The following is a 23,965-nucleotide window of genomic DNA, read 5'->3' as shown; positions in this document are numbered from 1 at the left end:
GTTGTATTAGTAGTTCTGAAATGTCGATTATGTTTGTGTTGTTTATAAAAATAAAACGAGCTTAGTCTGTTTACCCATCATACCGCACTCGACGCCATTTTGTGTGAAACCACGTTGTTTTCTATGTTTGAATGCTGAAAAAACTAGTAGTATCTCAATTTGTTTGTTGACGCCAGCCGTGTCGTCGCTCGAATAGGAGCAAAACCTAATCATGGTAAGTATTGTATATTGTCATTTTTATTTAGTGTGTTATTAGTCATAACGCACGCGGCAACTCGCATATTCGAGGACTGGTCTTGGAACGACTGGTGCGTGCTCCAAATAAGGGTACGAGGTAATGCATGTGAAACGTGAACCAGTTTCAATATGCCGATATTAGTGAATTTAGACCCTTTCCCAGCCCTAGAAAGTGACATGGTTTTACTTGTTGTATCCACTGTCTATAATGCATAGTACACTGACTACCATTTACTATTTATTTGAATCCATGACATATTGTGACAACTTTTATTGATACAGTAACATCTTTAGAAAAAGAACTATTAGTTGTTAGTAATAAATATATATTACTAGTATATGAAAAGAATGTTTTAAGTTCACTTTAATATAAAATACTGTATGGGAAATAGGCCATCATCCACCTGTTTAATTGTGAAGGTCAACTATTTGTGTAGACTTAGAAGTGTATATTTTGGTGTAAATCGGTGTTTCTTAATATTTCACTTGCTGTTTAACCTTATCCTATTAGCCCCATGTTCTTTTACATTGACTTGACCGAAAAAAGGGTTGAATAGTGACATCGCGAATAAGTGGTCTGCCAAGCCTGTATAATGTTTATTTCATAGGAAATGATTTAACCAGTCCAACTTTCTTCTTATGAACAACTTTTAAATGAAATATTGAACATTTTTAGAGGTGAAAATTTAACAGTGTACAGTATTCATTCTTTGATTCTTCTATCTAAATATGGTCTGTTTATTTTCAGCGGTTGTTAGTTTTATATGAACATGCCTCTGGTTATGGCTTGTTCTCCGTCATCGAAATGGAGGAGATATCCATGTTGCAACCACAGGTAGAGAAAAGTGTGACAGATTTTGCAAAATTTGCTTCGATAGTGAAACTTGAAGCGTTTGCTCCTTTCAAGTCCGCTGCTCATGCCCTTGACAATGTCAACTGCGTATCTGAAGGTAGGTATCAAAGGTACTGGTACTGATTTTGAGAGTAGGAGGTTGCGTTAACACTTGCATAGACATACAAAAATCAATGGAAAAAGCAGGCGATGTGTTAATAAATAAATTCAGATTTCTGACTCCCATATTGTACAAAAACACAATATATTTACTGAATTTACTCTTCTTCCTGGAATGTATGCGTACAGTAAATAGTGTAGTTCACATTCACCTTTCATTGGCTAATGTGCAATAACTGGTTTCTTTTAATGTTTTTGTTTTAGGTATTGTTTCAGATGATTTGAAATTATTTTTGGAAACAAATATCCCAGCAAAGAAGAAGAAACTGACAGTTGGTGTTGGTGATGCGAAAATTGGAGCTGCCATCACTGAAGTATTTGGTGTAAAATGTCAAGCATTTGGAGTTGTACCTGAAATTTTGAGGGGTTAGTTTTTTTACCATCAAAAGCATGACTTTCCTATAGCGTGCAGTTGAAGTCAAAAATATTGTCAGTTTTTGGTCATTCTCATTGTGCCTGTTATGTAAATAAGATGAGCATCTGGTTTATTTTTTTAATTTTTACACTGTTCTCAGAATTTCAGCGAATGGATTAACATTGAAAATAGAGAAAACTACAAAAAAATTTCAAATATAAACTATTCAGTAAAAGTGTTGGCAGTTGCAAAATTTTATTTCTTGATGAACTTAAAAAATTTAATTTTATTTGTTTAAATTCTCTTTGCAGGTATTCGATATCATTTCCATCGAATGGTTAAAGGTTTGACAGCAGTTGCTGAAAACAAGGCTCAGTTAGGTTTAGGTCACAGTTATTCCCGAGCCAAGGTCAAGTTCAATGTCAACAGAGTTGATAATATGATAATACAGTCAATTAGTTTATTAGATCAATTGGATAAAGATATTAATACATTCAGTATGCGTATAAGGTATGTAAATGTCATTTTGATCATGTATGTAGTTGATTTGACAGTGTACAATGGAAACTAGTTTCTTTATAAAGCTTTAGTATTGTTTTTCAGTCGATGTCCATCATACTTTTAGGGGTGAGAGAGCATTATAAAAATAATACCAGTGTGCCCTCTAAGGTGATATGCCACTGAAACACAACAATTTGCTAATTCTCTGGCTTTATTGAAACAACAGAAAATCATACATTGACATACTGACATTGAAAAAAATCTGGAATTTGTAATTTTGTAAAATAATTTTTTGTTTGTGCCTCAAGTGATATGTTTTTAAGTCCATGGGCAAAGTCTAAAATCTATTCATTTTATAGTATTTGTGTGAGTTTGTTTTGCAAAATTGTCTTAAATTCACAAACTTTAAAAAGCTGAGATGTACAGGAACCCTGTTGCTAAGTTAAAATGAACAGAATGACAAAGTTTACATTTTATTTGCAGAGAATGGTATTCGTATCATTTTCCAGAGCTCTTCAAAATTGTCAGCGATAATGTGTTGTATGCTAAATGTACCAAGTACATCAAATGTCGTAAAGACCTTACTGAAGACAAACTAGATGGCTTGGAAGAGATAGTGATGGACAGTGCTAAAGTTCAGGCTATTTATGAGGCCTCTAAGAGCTCAATGGGTCAGTAAACTTAGTCTTTAGTATCAACTGCAGTGTTCTCCCCAGCATTCAATTTGTGTGCGGGGCCGCCACGCTGCTTTGCCTGCCCGCCACTGTGGTCCCGAGCCGCCACGGTGATTAGTTAGATCGCCACAGTGCTTTTTTCATTGTTCATCCTGTGAACTGTATTACGAAACATAGAAAGAAATACGTAGCTATCAGGGATCTTGTCACGCTTCCGACAGGACTATTGTCCGACGTACTGACCAACACGCATCCTGCCAGTCGTGGATTATAATTTGTAAACAATAGACGTAGTCGCACGATGTGGTAATGTCTTATAAACAATACAAGTTAATTTTGTAAAATTAGCACCTCTTTGTTCGTAAGTAAATACTTTGACGATCGACGCAGTCTTTAGATTGAAAGCTAACATTTTTTAAAATTACTTCCACCCCGATATAACATGGGCAAAGCGGAGTTCACGATCAGTTTACGCTACTCAAGAAAAAAACAACGTGTTTATTGCGTGATTTGGTAAAATACATTTGAACTTTTATCATTGTGAATCATGTAAAAATTCTTCTTTCAAGACTTCTTTTACCTTTTAAAAATTGCTTATCACCTATTTCGAAAAACATCATGCAGTTTTCATCTGAAATCCATACCAACACATCGTGCTAGGACATCGCTTTACTTCCGCAATGTAATTTTTATGATCACTACCATTCGGAAAACTTCGGGTTCTGCCGGCATTACCATGCGGTATTCTGATTGGTTAATGGCGCTTTTGACCCATCGGGTTAAAGGACACATGCCGGTCAACTAATACGTCACAATTATCATGGTGGTCGGTGTTTTTCACCGAAGCGATCGAGTGATCAAAAATAATCGCTCAAATTTTACGTTTATTTCATATAAAAAAAATATATAAAATTTTTTCTGCATGGCATGACTGTGTAAGAGGAGTTATTGGTATAACCGGTGTATAACATCGCAAAGTAAGTTAAGTCACGTCGTAACTTTGATGATCGTTTGGAAGTTTTATTTGTTCGTTCATTACTGTAAATGTAAACGTTGTAGAAGCTGATGGTACGAATAATGAACAATTTTTTGAAGGAGAATGTTTTTGTAGTAAACAAGATCATGGAATTCGAGAACATATTCCTGGCTGAAACGTTTCAAATGCGTTTCATTTAACCTTTTACAATTTATTTGTTTGTTTTTAATAGTCTGCAGCATTTGCATTTCGATTCGACAATTTTTCATTTTTAAATTCAAACTCTTCTAAATTGTGAAACGTAATATTTTGACTCCAATAGAAAAAATATTTGCACTGTGACTGAGCTCATTAATATCCCAAAAGAATAGTGTTTATAACACTGTATGAAGCAAATAAATATGTGCCACATTGTTTTTGAAAATATATGTTGTTTGTATGTGGGTGTAAATGTGCTTTGGTCAATCTCTATTATTATGTAAATGATATGCAAATCATATGCAAATTAGTCCGCCACAGTGGTTTAAATTCCTGGGGAGAACACTGAACTGTTATTCTCCTAATCATGAAAAACTAAACATTTCACTAATGTTCTTAAGACATTGTTGAATTAATGTTACATTCCTGTAATCTCCTATATGCATACATTACTGTCATCGCCTTATTGCTTTGAATACCCAAAACGACAACCATGCCAGAAAAGTTGCTGACTGGTTTGTATAGCGCACCTCAATGTAAAACCATAAACCTATTTCTCTTTGTTCACATGTGTCACTTGAAAATGAATAAATAAATTAAGTTCAAAGAAAGATCATTTTGATTCACACAAAAAAAATCAGTTTTCGAGAAAGTTTGATAAGTTTTTATTAATGACGTGCTGCCACAGAGAGTGCCACACGCTGTCAACGTGTAATCTTGTCCTCGGTTTATATTATGTAGCAAGCCCCAATGCACTGTTTTTCGCCCTTGCTGACATATTTACATAGTGACCAGTTCCTATAGCTGCTAGAATTTACCTGTCACACTTCGGACCATGTTTTTTTGTGGCGATATTATTGTATTTGTTCTATTAGTAACACATGCTTTACGTGAATTAGGGATTTCTCTCTATTCAGTAAATAGCCAAGTGATTTTTGTTTTATGTGTTCTCCTCCTGATGATACACTTGTAATAAAGCATATACGGTAGTTACATCTGTAAAGAATGTTTATAAATTCATCGTTATATTGCGATTGAATGAACTGAGTGCAACATGTTGTGTGCAAACTGTCCCTTTAAAAGTGGTTTTATTAATAAAAATCAGATGAACATGTGATATTTTTACTATACATTTGGTCTTAGTTTTTAAATTGCTCATATATTTACTTGATTTTCTCCCTATACCATAAATGACAAATAATAACTTGTCGAGTGTCAGTATCCACTGAAGCATTTCTGGATACTAGTAGTCAAGGAGGCATTCTGTCTAAAGCTTTGTCTTTTCTTCTAGGAATGGACATATCACCAATTGATTTGATAAACATTGAAAGCTTTACATCTAGGGTGTTGGCGTTATCAGATTACAGGAAGAAATTACACACTTATTTGAGAGAAAAGATGTCTGCTGTTGCGCCCAACCTAGCTGCACTTATAGGAGACCTGGTAGGTGTGACATGTATATATGCGATATATTTATAATCCAAAGGTGGATAAAAGATAAGGGTAACCAAGCACAGTGATATGCAAATAAGATCTCATTGATGTTGCATGCTGCAGACTTGCAGACTTTGCGTTGGTATGGAATTCTTTGTCAATTCATCTCCATGTAATGTTTTCTCTTGTCTTGTAGGTCGGAGCTCGTTTAATATCTCATGCGGGTAGTCTGACCAGCTTAGCAAAGTATCCTGCCTCCACTGTACAAATTCTTGGTGCTGAGAAAGCGCTTTTCAGGTAATCTTAGATCTAAATGTTTTCTGTCTGTCTGGGAAAAAAAAGTTACCCTTCTAACTAAACCTTTCCTGCCATCATGAAAAAAAGCAGGTGCTCCATAGAAAGTGAATTTTCGCTCAAATTATGCATGAATTTTCTCGAATAGTTTTTATAAAGTTACCTGATTTTTTTTGCTTAAAAGTAGAAGTAAAATTTATCAGTTTTTAAAAATGTAAAAATCATTTTTTTAAAAAGCGCCTGTTAAAGCTAGAATGCCATTCTGGAATGGATCTCACTTTGTTCATGGTTAGTATGTCCTTCCAGCGTCAGAGTGATTGTGGGTTTGATCTCTGCAGATAAAAAATTTTAGAATCTCGTTGTTTTGTTTATTTTACAGGGCATTAAAGACTAAAGGGAACACACCAAAATATGGTTTATTGTTCCACTCGACCTTCATTGGTAGAGCCGAAGCAAAGAATAAAGGCAGAATATCGCGATTTTTGGCAAATAAGTGTTCTATTGCATCCAGGATAGACTGCTTTTCTGGTAAGTCACTCATTATTCCGAGGTCCAAGTGCATTAGTACTCGTACTGGTGTCAACCACTTCCTAAATAACTCGTACACAGTTGCGTTAGGGTAACCAGTTTATTCAAGATAGTGGTGAAAACTATAACAGGATAAAGAAATCGCATTTCAAATGACGTCGTCGCTGACTGAACAAACGAACGAGCGTGCGTGAACGACTTACAGAAAATGCTAGGAAATTGCAAAAATTACGACACACGGCGCTAAGGTGGTCTGATCAACTCACCAGTCAATAAATTCAGAAAATAACTTACTTCGCTGAGTCTAGTGTTCTTCTAGAAGAACTTTATGTAGCGATCTTCAGTCGTACAAAACGCGTTTACCGTACGCATATGAGACTCTAGCCCATAATAGTTATAACGAACTCTGATCTGCACTGAACGTAACGTCTGTGCCTAAAGAGGGCGGTATACTGTTAAAAATGAAAGGGTTTCCAGCACACTCATTGAAGAGTTTTACAGATCTGATTGACATGCATGAATTGGTTTCAGTTATAGTATCTGTTCTTGCACTTTTGTGATGTGCAATGTGGAATATGTTCCTAGCTTTCACACTATTAAGTCATGCACTATATTCTCACACTCTGTTAAAAAATCTGAATGTATATCTGTTCCTGTATTTAAACTCCAGCTCTGCAATCCCCGGGATTTTCACCATTGCATCATAAGAAATAGAATTTGAATCGCTCACCCATTGTACAATACGTTTACAAACACTATTGTCTGCCTTCAGAGGACGTATTTTCACTGATAGTTTGAAATTAACACTTTGATTTGAATAATTTTATGAAAACGTTAATTTAAACATGCCTTCTCTTTAATTATTCGACCAGAATTATGCTTACATAATTCTAGAAAACTAAAATCAAATTTGTATTCTATAACTATTCATGATTGTATATAACAGAAAATACATATTTTGTGCCATTTTGTAGAGTACTTTGACTGGATGAGTCATGAGTGCAATTTGCATTCCCACTTTTCATCACAAATTAACAAAATAGTCATGTTTATAGTGTGCACTTTTCTTGAGAAGATTGGAACAAAAATAGCCAAGTTTTTTTGTAAAAGCTAAATATTGACTCAAATCCTTTTATGCACCCTGAGCAGTGAAAGATATCCATAGATCAGTGTTTTTAGTGTCGGGGTTCTCCACGAGGGGTTTCAACAGGGCGCCGCGCCCTGTTATCTGAAATTGGCCCCCTGTTTAAATTGTCAGCGCCCTGTTATTTTCCCTGTGCGCCCTGCATGGTTCCAGACAAAGAATTGTTTATAAAACAGACCATCACTCATTGTCTTCCGAAGATGATTCATCGTGCTAAGGATACATTGTAATTGGTTCATTGTTTTAAGGTGCAACTGTGAAAATTCCGACTTGTTATTGTAGCAGGTCACCTTGAGGTGATAACGGTACCAAACAAAAAGTTGCAAGTTTTTTAACACGATTAAAATTAAACAGTGGACTAGCAGTGTTCTCCACAATCCAAATTAGCTGGTGGGCGGCCTAATTAGCATAAATTTGCATATGAATTTGCATATCATTTACATACAACATTCTTGCATTTATGACATGAACTACAATACACACTAAGTTATTTACTATTCTCTTTTTAATTTAATTTAATTGGAACATGTTACAATTTTTTGAAATACAAACAGATTGGTCACTATCAATATTTGCGAAATGCAAAAAGTTTGAAATCGATGATTTATGCGTTCGCAAATTATTCTGCATTCATGAAATGCAATTCGAGTAACCAAGAGCAAGTACAAAACATAATTGAGTTATAATGTAGAAAATATACGAGATGATTTGCCCACGAAGCCAAAACGAACAATTTGTTAAAACAAAATCCATAACATTTTTATTTGTGGCATCAGTACTCACCCGTGCCGACTGACGGTAAGATGCATTTACACATGTACGGCCACGATACGTTGCGTTTTCACACATTGTTTTGGAATTCAAGAAAAAAATGCTAGCAATCGGCAAAATAAAAGAATCTGATATGTTCTCGAAAGATTAGACATAAAAAATAGATAAATTGAAAAAAGTACGTGGAAAAGATAACTAAAATATTATTCAATTACAAATACTCGCGGTAAACTAATCCAGCAGCCATGTTTGATGTTTATTACCGCTTTCCGAATTCAGTACACGAACACCCAGAATGCGCTGTTCCCCTATGCAACTTAGATACTAAATTGTTACAGCGCCAACAGCGATGGGTAGCAGACGGTCGTTGAATGGGGTAGGCCAAAAGGTCATCAGTTTGCCTTCTCCATGCTGTTTTCACAATGAAAATCGAGCGAACGTTGTAAATACGGCTAGAATTTAAATTTTTGTTCGAATTTACATGCAATCTGCTAATATATTTGTTTATTTTCTGTGCATATACATTTCGTTCGTATTTACTTCTTTCGGAAGACGTTTATTAAAAATACAGCTGTAAATTGAAACCACTGTAGTTGCGTATCGTGAGCAATAAGTGGAAGCAATGTCGGGCGACAATGAATTCAAGCGATTGACACATTGCCATGAATAATAACTGCTTGTAGACTCCCAATGGACATTGTTTATGTTTGGACTGTTGAAACAATAGCAAAATAAAGGGTTGGGCAACTACTCTTTTGTTTAGGCTTGGGAAGAACAATGCAAGCTTTTTACAAATAATTTCAGCTGGAAGTACGTTGGTGGGCGGTTGTTGAGAGTTACTGGGCGGCCGTAAAACTTGATGGGCGGGCCGCCCGCCTAAAACCCCTTGTGGAGAACACTGACTAGAAACGTGTATTACCGTACCCATATTTTTACTGCCAGGGTGACATCAAATATATAAAATGGATATCGGTAAAACCATTTGTTAAAACACAAGGTCTATGGTTAAAACCAAGTTCACGCCGTGACTTGTAGCGGCAACATCATTACCGCCGAGCGGAACGAAGGCAGCCATGCACTTGCATGATCGGTAAACGACCAGCGCAGCTGACATACCAAAACAGACATTGCTGATCACCACTGATTGCTGATCACTGAATGCTTGCTTAAACACGTAAATGTTTATATTTTGACGAACGTCACTATTTAAAGTTGAATCTTCTTTAAATCACGATTTAAAAACCCTAGTAAAACGGTCATGCTTTCAACTCGCATCATAAGTGGAGGGAATAGATTTACTTGTGTTCTTCTTGGAACAAATATTCTGATTGGTTGTTTTTCGAGTCAATGTGTGTCTTTATCCAATCAAATGGGTCGTTACACAGTATCAGGGTGCACACAGTAAAATTAACTGTTTCCAGGTCATGGCTATTTTCAACGAAGCAGACATCAACAAACTTTTGGTTTGAATGAAAATTATTCTTTTAAGTATGTTTTTTTTTTATACATAATGCTATTATTTTTGATAGAAACTTAACTGCAGATCGAAAATCTTCTATTGTGTAGATTTTATTTCGTTTGATCATCTTGCTTTTTGGTGCCGATGACGTACATTCATGCAAGTTTTTTAATGAACCAATTTCAAACGTTTGTGCGACAACATAAATTTTATATTGCTTTGTCCAAATAATTAAAAATTACAATTTCTGCGACTAATTTGAAATTAATTAAGGCATGTATGCATCTATTTGGTAAAACAAAATAACAAACTTGTTTATAGTCTTTTTCTAGAAGCGATCATTATTGGTAAACAACTAATGTAGCGGTGATGAATCGTGCAGCTAAAATCAGCTGATTGTATGTTGTGACGTTTACTTAATAATATCTCTTCAATGTTCGCATTCATTTATGGAAACTATTTTAATAAATATATATATATATATATATATTATGCATATGTAATTGTACAATAGATTTTTGGGGTCCATTTTTTCAACATCCATGTCATGTCAATGCCACGCCCACTCCACCTTCATATTGGCGCGCCCTGTTTAATTTTCAAACCGTGGAGAACCCTGAGTGTCTCCTTTATATCCAAGGAATGGATGAGTGAGTGTGAGAATAAAGTGGTATCTAAGGCATTCATGCATTAAATTGAATTAAAGGAACATTCATCAAGAAAATCATTTTCACCTGTCAAATATGCAAATTAGTATGCAAATTAGCATGCAAATTAGCATGCAAATTAGACCGCCATGCTTGCCTCTGACCCTGGGGAGAACACTGTAACATGGACTATGGATTATGAAATCATTTTCACCTGTCGATTTCAATTTCAGAGTCACCAACATCAATTTTTGGCGAGTCATTAAAAGGCCAGATTGAAGAAAGATTAAAGTTCTATGAAACCGGTGTAGCACCAAGAAAGAATGTTGATGTCATGAAAGAAGCTGTAATCGAGGTAGGGTATCCACTTTTGTCTGATCATCCCCACCTCTAACTCTAAATCAGGTATATATACCTGATATATCAGAAGTGCAAGCTGCGAATTGAGTAAAACGTAAAGATAAATGCTTCAGGTGGGTGGCACATGAATACAGAACGTGTTAGCTAAGAAATAACCCTACTATGATGCTAAGTTATTCACTGCTGGGTCCATAAAATTCATTATTGTTATTCCCCTCAACCAGTAAATTTTAAAATGCTAATGGTTGAATAAATACAATGATTCATTTATTCCAAAGGCAACAACGGAACTGGAAGCAGCAAAGAAAAAAAAGAAGAAGAAAAAGAAAAGGAAATCAGGTGATCTTGAAAATGAAGAAGATGCTGAGCCGACGCCAAAAAAGAAAAAGACTGAAGAAGTGGCAGTTGAGACTCCACTAAAAAAGAAAAAGAAGAGAAAGTCTGAGGTGGAAGATGTAGAAGAGGTTACCGTGTCAACTCCAAATTCTAAAACTGAGTTTGAGACTCCCGTTTCGAAAAAGAAGAAAAAGAAAAAATCGAAAGAAAATGGGTTAGATGAGAGTACAGCTGCTGATGCTGATGAAAGTGTTGTCATGGATACTGAGGATACACCAGCATCAGGGAAGAAAAAGAAAAAAAAGAAGAAACATGCTGATTAATGCACAGGGTTTATGCATATTCAACTATAACTTTAAAAACACAAGCCCAATTTTATCATGTTAGTAATTTGATTTTTTGAAGTAGTTTTAATATCAGGGTCTATTTTACCAAGCTATTTTATTTCATTTACTGTATTAGGAATTATGTACATTATGTCACATTTGTTGCTTTATTGTCAAAAACAAAAACAGTTTTAACCCTCTTGAGCACCATAATTTTTCTTTGCAAACTTTTTCCAATATTTTTTTGATAATTTTGAACCAAATGGACATAATTCAGAAAATCATCTATTTTATAATTACCCCGGTAGCCTAGCAACTCAAAACATTCAAAATGAATGAGAAACAACCCAGTTTACAGCGTGCATTAGATTGTGCATTCAATTGCTATTACAGTTTTCTACTTCTTCCTGGCACAAGGATGCTATTCCCAGATAAATAACTGGTATGAGTCTTTCTTTTTCTCACTTTAGTGTTAAGTGGAAATTCCTCTTCTATTGTCACACTGCCTTTAAGATGCAGACACACACCATGTGTTGTTGACTTTCTCCTCGCTAATGTACCTTGTCTTCTATTTTGCAAGCATTTCTGGCTCATATTTGTATCCACATTGTCTGAATGTGATTTAATATTGTTCCTTTTAACTTTTCTTCTAAAGTATAGATTTAAATTGAGGAACATGTTCTAGGCCAACCTTCAAACAGATTGTTTGTTGCAGTCACGTGACTGAAATAACCCATTTTCAACCAATCATGAATGTAATGATTTTTTGGTTTACAATAAATGAAGTTCAATATCATGTACCACATGTGACCAGTTTCATTATCATATACTACAGCTGGCCACATTTAGGTTTTTGTGGCATTCAGCAGCAAATGTCTGGAGATTCCAGACTACATACTGACACTTGTGAATTAATCAGCTTCTTGACTGATATTCTTGGTACAGTACTGGTAGCTTTGATTGGCAGTCAATAGATTTATATAGCCCTAGTATTATATACAAAATGTTTATTTTGGTGATTATGCAAGTTTTGAGGTTGTGTGTGAAGTAATGGTACTGGCAATGTGTACCTTATGATACTGCGGCACCCAAATTAGTTCACCCGCTAAATGAAACAACTCAAGTATGTACATGGAGGAAACATTTAAAACGATAGGACACTGTGAGTGCAAAATCTAATCACATTGGTTGGTTCAAAGGCAGGCTTCCTAAAAATTTAATTTTTGAAACATTTTTAGTTGTCCTCACAAAGTTGTCTCCATGGCAAACTGATGCTGATCTCCCCCAAAATAATAAAATCATTGGTCATATCTGATGGGAAACTTGGTAGTAAGAGACTTTTGAAAAGAATTATCTTGGACATAAGAAAATTTGACTTTTCGAATGCAAACAAAAATCGGCAGAATTACTAGTAATCTGAGTAATGAAACAAACTTTACCTCTAGATGGCGCCCTGTATATTTCGTAATCAAGAAAATTTGAAAGCCGTACAAATTATTTATATTTTGCCGAGTGTACAGTTCTAAAAGATAAATGAAAGGAACTAACGCTAAATTAAAACGACATAAAAGAAAAATAAACAAAAAATGTATTTGAATGAGCCATAACATCGCCCATTTCGACGGTTTTACGTCAGATCAAAAATACTAGTATGTGAAAGCAGTGATCTGGAACATTATACCCAGAATATGAAAATAAGACAAAATTGTGCGATATGGTGTAAAATGTTTTCTCCATAATTTAGTTCCTTGAGTAATCAATAAATAAATTAATAGCCAAAATCGGGGAAAATGTCAGGATAAAAAAGAATGTGATTCTTCAGTCAAACGGTATATAAATCTTTAAAATGTTCGAGCACAATAGATGGCCTGAACTATTATGATGATGAAATGGTTGGCAAAATACGAACCGTGTCTAAGGGCAGTACTCCATTTGTATACAATGCACTTGTATACAATGCAATGTCATAGTAATACCGTATGTCTATAGCTACTTTGCAATTCATCCGATCTCGTAGATGACTGTGGTGGATGACTGTCTAAAAAACTTTGCTTGCATATACAACCTGATAACAATATAGACTCAACAACATAAAAAATCAAATATTTGATTATGTAAGATGAGTCCTGTTTGGATTGATTTAATTTCAGGAATATTGACACAATTATGACAGAAATATTTCGCTAATGCCCCCGCTAAAACATACCACATATGTCAACTCCATAATTTTTTTTATAAAGACATTGTAATAACTTGGAGTATTTTTGAGTATATTTAAAACAGCAGGACCCGGTTTATCGTAAATAGTTTGGCAGCTAACACAAGTTTCATTTGTTCTCGGTGTAAGTATTTCGTGGTAAAATAATAAAAAAAATCAGACCTGTATGTTAGAACGCGTTCACCTGCTCAACTTCATGTCAATTGTTTACCCGAATACTAAACCACCCGAGATGCTGTATTTGCCAAATAACTGCCTGCCACACTGACTTAATTTTATGGATGACATCCGCGCGCGCATTAGTTTTCACCTGTTCTCAAAAAAAAAAAAAAAAAAATCTCCGACGACGAGTCTCCACAAATTGGTTTTCTGTCCGGAACTTGCCGACTCGTATTGTCGCAAAGCGCCGACTTGTCGTAAAACTCGTTTTGGACTACCTCAAAACCAAACTCCGCAAAGTTAGATGCGCGTTACGTAAAGCGCAAAAACCTACAGGAAGGAGATTGTCTCAAAACATGCCAATTTTGTCATAAATGATCCAACATGGCGACCACACCACCAAAATACATGAGCATACAAGTTCAGAGGTAAAACGGAGGGATTGTTGTAGACTGGTACGCAATTGACGTTGGCCAGGGAGATGTGACGTTTACACAGCTATACGAGAGATCGGTAGCGGCAAGCGAGTTTCGCCCAGACAACTTTAAGGACATATTGTCCAGAGTGGCTGTCCCGTGTTTCTTCTGCAACGATGAGAGAAATGGGAGAGGAGTAGAGGTGTATGGTGGCCTAAAAGTCGGTCAGGCGACAAGTCAGTTCGGTTACTTTGTCCGCATTGAAGTCGACAAAACTGTAACGAAAGCAGCGGGAGCTCCTCGGCCGAAGACCCCTTTCGGGGTGAAGAAAAGTTTCTTATTATTTTTTTTTACATTTTCTGATTCGGATAATTTGCTTGTACACACTGTCAGTAATATTTTGATCATATGACAAATTTTCATCAAGATACATGTTCATAATGTTCTGCATCAACATTTTTGTCGACTCTCTGTTGATGTTTTTTTTCAATATCGAGCCTCTTATAATTTGTTACATAGTTGAAGTAGTACTAGAGCATTTGTGTCTACACTTAGTCTATCTGAAGTGTCACTTTAAAAGCTGTAGTTTGAATGTCAAAGAAGGTTTTCCAGGTTGCTGTTGACAAACTTATTGTTCATTTGTAATTACCGTATTTATTTTTTTCAATACAACACAGTAAGTTTTTCTTTATTATTGAGTTGATGTGTATACCTTTGGCAAAGCTAACATCTGCCTTGCCTTTTCAAAATCAAAGGTGATGATACCTGTGACAGTAATACAGTACGAGATGTGTACATCAACATGTGCCTCCTACAAATAAAGACTTGTTGTTTTTTTGATACACTGTGGTTCAATTCATAATAACAGCTCCGTAGTCCTGTGGTTTTAGCAGCATTTTTTTTTTGGCAGGATTTTTTTTTTCGCCCTCTCGCATTAGTTTTGGGGTCTCCAGAGGATGTCATCCATAAAATTAAATCAGTGTGGCCTAATCTACAATTTTCGCAAAACGCAAACAAACTGGCGAATATTCTTATCGCTGGTGAGCGCAATCGACTGATTCGAAATTTTGTCACAGTAAACATATCGGAAACATTCATGAAAACTTATTTCGGAATAGGCTGATATTCTCTTGATGTTGACCATTTTCTACACTTTCTTTAATCTGTTGGTTTGCGGCATCGAGTGGTTTTATCGGCAAAGTACTGCCCGAAAACTGAATCATTCGTTTGCGTGCCGTTGCGTCCGTTCAGAATTATTTTTCTTGGAACCAATTTTCTGGAACATTGTAGTACCCCTGAAATTTCGAGATGGAAAATTGTGACCGTCGGCCGAAAAACTGGTCAGCTTCGATGACTTAGTACTACTTACGACTTTCTGGTATTACATGTACACTCAAATGTCAAAATGCATTGTATTACTATGATAGTTTTCAATAGTTGGCCACGTCTTGATCGAAAATGTTTGTTTTTATTTTTAAAACCGTACCCAGAATTGTTGATTTCTTATAATACTAGTATACGAAGTTCAATGGATATTTCTCAGCTTCAGTCCCAGGTTGTAAAACAGACGTAAGGTTTTAATACAGCTATAACTACAGTAAAACACTTATATAGTCTTTTTGTTTTATATTTCTCATTGATTATGTAAGTTACGTCATATATTATATTTTCAATCTGCAATTGAACCTCAGATTATAGGAATATAATAATTATCAGGGAACGAGGTCGAAGCGCCCCCTGTAGTTCACTCTTGAATCGAAAAATGTGTTTATATGACATGTCACTTCCTTTTCACGTTGCGTGTTCAAACGACGTTGATGTATATTAAAGAAGGTGCCTGTTGGTATTGAGATTGACTGGTCTTTATGATCTGAGAGGTATAACACACAAGTCATGACTACGGAGGCACCTTTAAACTTGGTAAGAATCAATACAGTGTTGCAAAAATTGTGGAATTTATCGTAACTTGGACGTTTGTATCAAATATGCCATTTATTCATTACATTTAACGATTCCAGGTGTTGATATATTATAAAATGTCGTACTTTTGTGAATATCGGTTTTTATGATTACTCTGTTTTTCTGCATTTTAGGCACTCACTACCATCATATAGAAATACTCAAAACTCAATTTCTCAATGGCAATTTCTGTTCCAAAATACAAGATTGTCGCGTGTAAGATAGTGTGACGTGGTCCTGCTGGACCCACCCATATTGGGATTGATTAAACATTTCAGAAAGGATTTTCCACAAATCATCTTCAGATTAAACGTTATGAAAAAGCGACACTTATCATATCCTCGGGGGCGGAGCTACGTCACAAGACGTTCCACGTTGCTACGACGCGCACCACTGTACATACATTTCTATGGGCTCTGTGCGCGCTGCTGTGGAACGCCGGTCGATTCAGTGAAAATTCGAGAAAACAACACAAACTCAACTTTGAAGTAATCCTGAACAACCAAATTTATATATGTTACACACGTAGGGCTAATCTTGTTACACTGTTCAGAGGAGTCTCAACAATCATCCCAAAGTACCGTTTTCTGTGAGTTTTGGGCCTTTGTTTTCACCGCCGCAGGTTGCCAGGCGATGAAAATGCCCGGATGTCCGCCCGAGGATACCTCAGATTGCCCGGCTTCGTAACGCTATGGGAATCCCGATGCGCGAGCCGTGCAATAATTCTCCATATCACGCCCGGGCCCCGTTTACCATATTTGGAAAACACGTCTATTTCCTGGAACTACTTTCTGTTTACAAACAACGCGCGTAATTTGAGTCTGCGCTTCGATAATGGCTGACGATATTATTCAGTGGATGGGAAATATACCGAAAGACCAGTTGGACTGATGGACTCATTACTACCCTGACGAAAGCCGGCATTCCACTGCAATCAATCATAAAGATAACTGGTCACAAAAACGTGTCAAGTTTACAGCACTACGATACTCACAGTCAGTTGGCATCGGTGTCGCTGGATACACCCAACAATACCGATGCCGGCTGACTGCGACGACTGTAAGATCATCGGCGCATTTCTTAGTTGAGATACGCCAGAATCTGGAACTGTAAACCAAACTGCTTCTTGTCAAGCAATTGTTTCTCGTTCGCCGACTACAGTTTTTAACAACTGTGAAATCAACGTGTCTCTACCTGCGGCTACAACATCAGCTCCAAGAAATCGTCCGTTGTCGGACGGTCAGTAAATGACCAACTTAGCTGGACTGTGTAGTGTTCATTCTTAAGAAAGAAACTTTATAATGAGTTCGTATTAATTACCGTTAAAATATTGTTATAAATTTACGTTCATTTGCTGTTTCATTAAAACGTAATTTGTGGATATATTAGTTTGTTTGGTGACATTGTGTGAGAGTTGTTGACGCGTTTGCGTCGTTTAGAATCCCCCCGTATAAAACCGCGCCGGTAAAAAGGCCCGTATCGAAACCCGGATTAAATCGAATAGGTTTTCTTTTGGGCCAGACGAGTGAAAAATAACATAACTAAAGACTTGTTTTTCATATAAGGTATATGATAAAACCTTTATGGACCGGATACGGCTTTTGCGGCCCTCTGTCGTACGGCTTACGCGCGCTCGCAAGCTCGGGCGCTTCCGCCGCACAACCTCGGGCCGCAAAAGCCGTATCCAGTCCATAAAGAATAATATCACTGATACCAGTATTACAATCTTGCAGTATATTTTATAAAACCAATTTGCCCACTAGTTAAAAGACTGAATCAGATTTTAAATTGTAACTTGATTATCGCAGTGTATTTCGCCCAATTGCAGACATAATAATAATATAGTTTATTGCATCTTTCTGTTGGTATGTAGCAATATTATATGAAAAACTATAGGAATTACGATGCCTACTCAGGGATTGAAATAGAATTTTTCCCCTGCATGCGCAGTGTGCACGTTGAATTTGAAATTTACCTGCACTAACTTGTTGTGAAATGCACCAATTTCAAAGTATTAATAACATTTACGGGTTCTCAATCTATGTGATCATGAAAGAATTTGCTTTTTTTTTTAGTTATCTTACAATATTGGTTGAACTTAATTTAGGCTTAGTGAATATAATGAAAAAATGTGTTAATTTCTACATGCACAGCGTGCACATTATATTTGGAGTTTACTTGCACTAGCTAATAATCTATGTGCATAGCGCAGTGTGCACCAGAGTATTTCGACCCCTGCTACTACTAGTAGGTGGATGCTTCTCATCTAACCATTGTAACTTGGGCCACATGCATAGTACTAACACAAAATAGCCTTAACTTTCCCAGTGTACTGCTGACAACTGGAGCATATTTAAGCATTCTGAGTACCTTCTGTCCTCAATAATAATTACAAAAACATTGATGTATAGAATATTCAAGCAGCATTAAAAGTAAAAAATGCATGTTTTCACTCGCATTTGCTTAGTTCATTAGTGATTTGTCATGGGCAGCTTATTTTCACTCCAACCATGGAGCTAACTCCACGCTCCAACTAATACAGCATTGTTTGTTGTTAAAATTGTTCATTACTGCAATGCATTAACACTATTAGTAGAGCATATATTTGTAAACATAGATACTGCATGTACCAGAAGACTTAATTTACAGTGCAGTGTACACCAGTTCTTGTGCCTGACACTAGGTTTGTTTATTTTGTTTGCCAGATTGCATAGAGGCAACCTTGACCCATGAGTTAATCAACCATGAATGACCTAAAATTTATATCTGCATTGTAAAATTCTGATAAACCAAATAGGTCACAGGAATATTGAACAGACAGAATTATTACTTTTTGTATGAAGTTTATGAAAACACATGTTAGTATATTCTATTGCATGACATTCTAAAATTTAAATGACTCTGGCATTGTGTTATCAGCTGACTCTTAACAGGTCAGTGAACTCTCAGTGCATGTAAACAACAGATTAAAATCCAAAGGTTGCAAGAAAGCAAAATATTATGTTTTTAAATGCATAAAGACGTCTCTTCAACCTTAAAACCTTGAGCCAAATTTAAAGTCCCAATTACAACTGGTGTTTAACTGCATATGTTTGGTATATGGGATGGGAATATCCTATTTGAACTTTTATTAAAACAACGCTGGCTATTGATAAATTATATATTTCATTTTAGCAAAATATGCAAATTGTATACTGTGGAATACTTTATTTTCACTGGAATTAATTTTCGCTGAAAAGGCTTTTTGGGCGTTTTGTATTGAATTTATTTTCACTGATTTTTGATGAGTTTAATGTGAAATATAGGAAAAAAAGTATATTCGCTGGATTTTATTTTCACGGAATCATTCCTTCAGCGAAAATAGCGAAAATAAATTCCAAACGAAAATAAAGTATTCTACAGTAGTATAAATATGCATGGCAATGGTGAAGTCTGGATAAAATCAGTTAAAGTCCTCTCGAGTTCTTCAGAAGATTGTTTAATCAACACAATGTTAGTACATGTATACAGTTTCAAATGGAGGTACCACTGATTGAGTCTAGCAGTGCTTCAAAGTATACTATGTAGTGTATCATTTATGTAAATATATGCATAGATATGTGCTCTATTTGTAGCACATGTGCTTTTGTAAATTAGAGAAATTTCTTATGTTCTAATTAAGTTGTATTTTATTCATTCAGTTTACATGAAATGCAATTTGAAGTTTATATGCACTACTTCTGTTAGAGATGCACTTCTAATAAAGCAAATACGGTATTCATATTATGTATACTAATCGGAAGTACTGGTGGTTTTCAGGCACATCAGCAGGACAGGAAGGCTGACAGATATGTGACTGTTGGCAGATTTCAAGAAGCCATTGCTTGTCATGAAAGAGCTGCAGGTAAGTAACTACATGCTATCATAGCAATCAAAACATTTTCAGCAGACTTTCTTGCCAAAATTTGTCTGCACATATTTCTTGTATTCTTCAATATTTCTAGAAATGAATCCTAATTTTGGAGCCAACAGATAAAATTTGAGTCAACTTTCAGTTTTTACTCAAAATTTTTTTTTTCATCTGTTCCATCAGCTGTATCCTCTTCAACTTTGACTGCAGAGAAGCAACATGGTCAAGAACTTTCAATGCTGGCTTATTAGTTTACCACTTTTGTTCGATCACACTATCCAGTCTACAGAGGCATTCAGCGTCCGTTTGGACTTCCATTGCTAATTGTAGATATTGTATTTTCAGAGTACATCAAAAAGGCTATGAAAGTGACAGACGTACAACAAGCATTGACGTCTTTGGAGTTGCAGTATACCAACCATAAGAAACAACACAAGGTGATCATGGATAAACAACGAAGACATGAACTTATGCTGAAAATAAAAGCCATGAAATTGGAAGAAATGAAAGCCACGCCGGATGAAAGTAGAAAAAATTCAGAGTCTGGGAATGAGGATGCTGAGAATACAAATATATTAAATGGTAATAGTGAACCGATGATAAAATACAATCGATGTAATGAAGAGACTGATTCGCTATTGCAGTTTCTTAATGGACACTCTACTCATAATCCACACTTCGAAGAAAGCACTGCATTTATTCTGGCTGCTTCCACTAAAGAAATCCCCAAACAATCTTTAACACGAACCGCTGAAGTTCTACCATCAGATACAATTGCTGTATCGACCAATGGGGCAAAGTTACCCAATGATATTAATGATTACGTTCATGAGCTTCGGATGCAAAATCTGGAATACCGAAATCATATTATCAAGTTGACTCGGGCACTAGAGTCTTGCGAGGAAGAAAATCAAGAACTGCGAGAGAGTGTGCAAGGTCTAAAAAGACAGATGGATGAACTTAAAAGTGTTGGTTTGACAGCACTACACAGGGACATCATATCAGGGCTGAATACTCCATTTTCACATATTTCAACAGAAGTGGATGCAACTCCACCGACTGCACCACCTCCCTTAGCACCACTTGAAATGCCAGATTTCAGCTTTGATATTGCTAAACTCGGTTCTTCACCACCATTGTAAATAAAGCCGTCATTCAATCTATACGCCCCTGCAGATTGCAAACTTCTCTCCTTGTTAAAATGTTGCGTGGTACTGATATATGGGTTGCACCAATTATCGTATTCTTGATGTCTTTACTCCAATAGAAGCACAATACATTTCTTATTTTAAAATATAACGTTTTTTGATCACAGACACGTTTGTAATTTTCCTAAACATGTGCTGCTAAGAGAGCAGATACAGTTAGTATATGGGTTGCATTTATATAATGTTTTAAAATGAACAATGATTTCACAAGCAGGTGGCTTTGTCTAATTGCAAAGACTTTCTCACTAAATACATTTACCTGTTGTCTGGATGCTAAACAATCACTCAGTTAAAAAATTTCAACAGGACTACTGCAGTTGATCTCTCTGCTGTAATGTCAATCTCCATGGTCTCGCTGTAACTTATTATTGGAACTTGTAATAGTTTAAATGCAAAAATATATTCTGCTCTTGCCTCTTGCTTGGTTGCCATCAATGCTGCTGTTTATGAAATATCCTCATACTGATTCCTAGATGGCATTTTTTCAACATTTCCTTTCTGAAGGTGCAGAGATAATCCAGTTTTGGAACCAACTAGACCAAATTAACTAGAAAGGATTAGTATCAATTGACTGAATATTTAATGGCAATTGTAATATCATTGTGGTTTCATCCACAAGAGTGATCTATTTTAATGCCATGTCATCTTGTGTTGTGGACGTTAATGCGATGAATAAAATATTCAATATGTCCAAGAAAATAGTGCATCATTTTATTTCACATTGTTTTGGTTATTACCAATTTATTTCATTTTTCCCGTAAGAGCTGATCATTGTACAAGCCAAATTTCATGTTGGCTGAAGCACACTCGTTTTAAGCTTTTGCCCATGCTTGTAGAAACCTGGTGATGGTAGCCAGAACACACGACCAATGTAAATTATTTTATTTTTCTCAGAAGGCGTTCTGGTCAGATTCATCTGCAGAGCCTTTCATTTTGTTTGAAAATTTGTATACTCAAGATGGTGAAGGAGCCATGTGGCTGACCAAAATTTTTTTTTTTCTTGAAACAAGCTTTGGCCATACATGCAAAATATCACATTAATTGGTTTAAGCACTTACAAAAAAAAAACAATTCCCATAATTGTGGCAATTTTTGCTGGAACAAGATTGCAGCCAAACTATGACTGATTTGAATCACAAATTGCAAACTTTAACTTTATTATGCATAGATTTTAAGTTTCAAATCAATGTATTTTTTTTTTTTTTTGCAATTTTTCGGAGTATTTAATATGGCATAATAATTTACATGACTTGTGAAAGGTTTTATTTGTGAAATAGGTAGCCCCATATATCAAAAACAAATTAAGCATCTAAGTGTGCTAAATTGTCACTTCCAATTAAACATCAATCCAAGATTGCTGCCAAACCAATTGACCAATCAAAATTATGAAAGTCTGACACACAAGATCATGTAGGAAATTTCAGAAAATTCTGTTCAGCTTTTTTTTTTCAAACTGCTTGCATGTATTTCTAATACCTATCTACATTACCAGAAACGTATTATTGGCCTGAACATATTAAAAGCTATAGAAAGTGGTGTCAAATTTGGAAATTGTCTGCTGTATCTTCAATAATCTGGTAACATTACCTTGTATCTGCATGCATTCATTTGACACTTTTTTGAGATAAAAACACAAGACTGTGCCACTACACTGGTAGCCTGATTTTGTTTCTCTTATTTCATCCTAGAGTCTCAAAATGACATTGATTGGCTGATAAAGATAGCGCACTGCTAATCTGAATATGCTAATTTTCCAAACAATGGATGACAGTGATGTTGATTGGTTGATAAAGATAGCGCACTGCTAATCTGAATATGCTAATTTTACAAACAATGGATGACAGTGATGTTGATTGGTTGATAAAGATAGCGCACTGCTAATCTGAATATGCTAATTTTCCAAACAATGGATGACAGTGATGTTGATTGGCTGATAAATATAGCACACTGCTAATCTGAATATGCTAATTTTCCAAACAATGGATGACAGTGATGTTGATTGGCTGATAAATATAGCGCACTGCTAATCTGAATATGCTAATTTTCCAAACAATGGATGACAGTGATGTTGATTGGTTGATAAAGATAGCGCACTGCTAATCTGAATATGCTAATTTTCCAAACAATGGATGACAGTGATGTTGATTGGCTGATAAATATAGCGCACTGCTAATCTGAATATGCTAATTTTCCAAACAATGGATGACAGTATGTTCTCAGCTGATCTGCACTGGCTCGGAAGATGAATTCTGATTGGCTAAAAAAACAAAAAAACTTGTGGCGTTGAATGCACGTTCATTGTCAGTATTGTTATGCAAATTCAAACTAGCTAATCATTTACAACCTTCCGAGCCAGTGCAGATTAGCCCTATGTTCTCTGCGTCAGCCAATAGTTGCCAGAGAGACGAAAACACAACACTCCATTCTTGTTGACATTACAATATATTTACATGATTAATAAGCAAAGGTGAGTTGTCTAGACTACATTATGGAGAGGAACAAAAAACCTATGAAATAAGAATGTAACTACTTCACCAGAGAACACTGAGCCACACAATTTTACATACATTCCTCACATATACATAAAATCATGACAATATTGTTTATGAAAGTTTTTAATCATACATTAATATAATCAGTAAATGAAGGCAGTATATACAAGCATGTTGTACTATTTTGTGTTAGAAGTGAAATATCAGTTTCTACAAAACATGTTGGCCAAAGAAAAATTCATCATAATCAAATCGCATTGCTAAATAATGGCCTCGCATTTAATCATCAATAAGGAAAAAAGCCAATGTAAATAGATTGTAGTATAAATTAGAGTACAGTCTGATTTCCCTTCAAACGGTCGGTATCATGTA

General features: G+C 35.7%; 2 protein-coding genes across 3 annotated transcripts; both read left to right on the top strand.

Moving 5' to 3' along the window:
- The first annotated feature begins 86 nt into the window (after nucleotides 1–86).
- LOC100374100 (nucleolar protein 56) lies at nucleotides 87–11,533 on the top strand. The gene is made up of 10 exons (XM_002741506.4): nucleotides 87–214; nucleotides 986–1,187; nucleotides 1,454–1,615; nucleotides 1,916–2,114; nucleotides 2,589–2,776; nucleotides 5,245–5,396; nucleotides 5,584–5,684; nucleotides 6,061–6,209; nucleotides 10,464–10,585; nucleotides 10,869–11,533. Exons 1-10 carry the CDS (start codon nucleotides 212–214, stop codon nucleotides 11,247–11,249), a joined length of 1,659 nt encoding a protein of 552 aa, XP_002741552.1. The 5' UTR covers nucleotides 87–211; the 3' UTR covers nucleotides 11,250–11,533.
- A 4,277-nt stretch (nucleotides 11,534–15,810) lies between these two features.
- On the top strand, nucleotides 15,811–21,521 carry LOC100373343 (uncharacterized). Of its 2 annotated transcripts, none has more exons than XM_002742038.4 (3): nucleotides 15,811–15,965; nucleotides 19,803–19,887; nucleotides 20,239–21,521. In XM_002742038.4, the coding sequence occupies exons 1-3, from the start codon at nucleotides 15,939–15,941 to the stop codon at nucleotides 21,033–21,035; spliced, it is 909 nt and encodes a 302-aa protein (XP_002742084.2). In that variant the 5' UTR covers nucleotides 15,811–15,938; the 3' UTR covers nucleotides 21,036–21,521. The 2 variants fall into 2 exon arrangements, with proteins under 2 accessions (XP_002742084.2, XP_085360505.1); XM_085504379.1 differs by having other exon boundaries at nucleotides 15,855–15,965; nucleotides 20,077–21,521.
- Nucleotides 21,522–23,965: the final 2,444 nt, after the last annotated feature.

The sequence above is a fragment of the Saccoglossus kowalevskii genome, chromosome 10 (genome assembly GCF_978046115.1).
Source record: "Saccoglossus kowalevskii chromosome 10, keSacKowa6.1, whole genome shotgun sequence".
Taxonomy (NCBI): Eukaryota; Metazoa; Hemichordata; class Enteropneusta; family Harrimaniidae; genus Saccoglossus; species Saccoglossus kowalevskii.
Note: the sequence above shows the minus strand (reverse complement) of the source record. Positions and strands in the feature narration are given on the sequence as shown.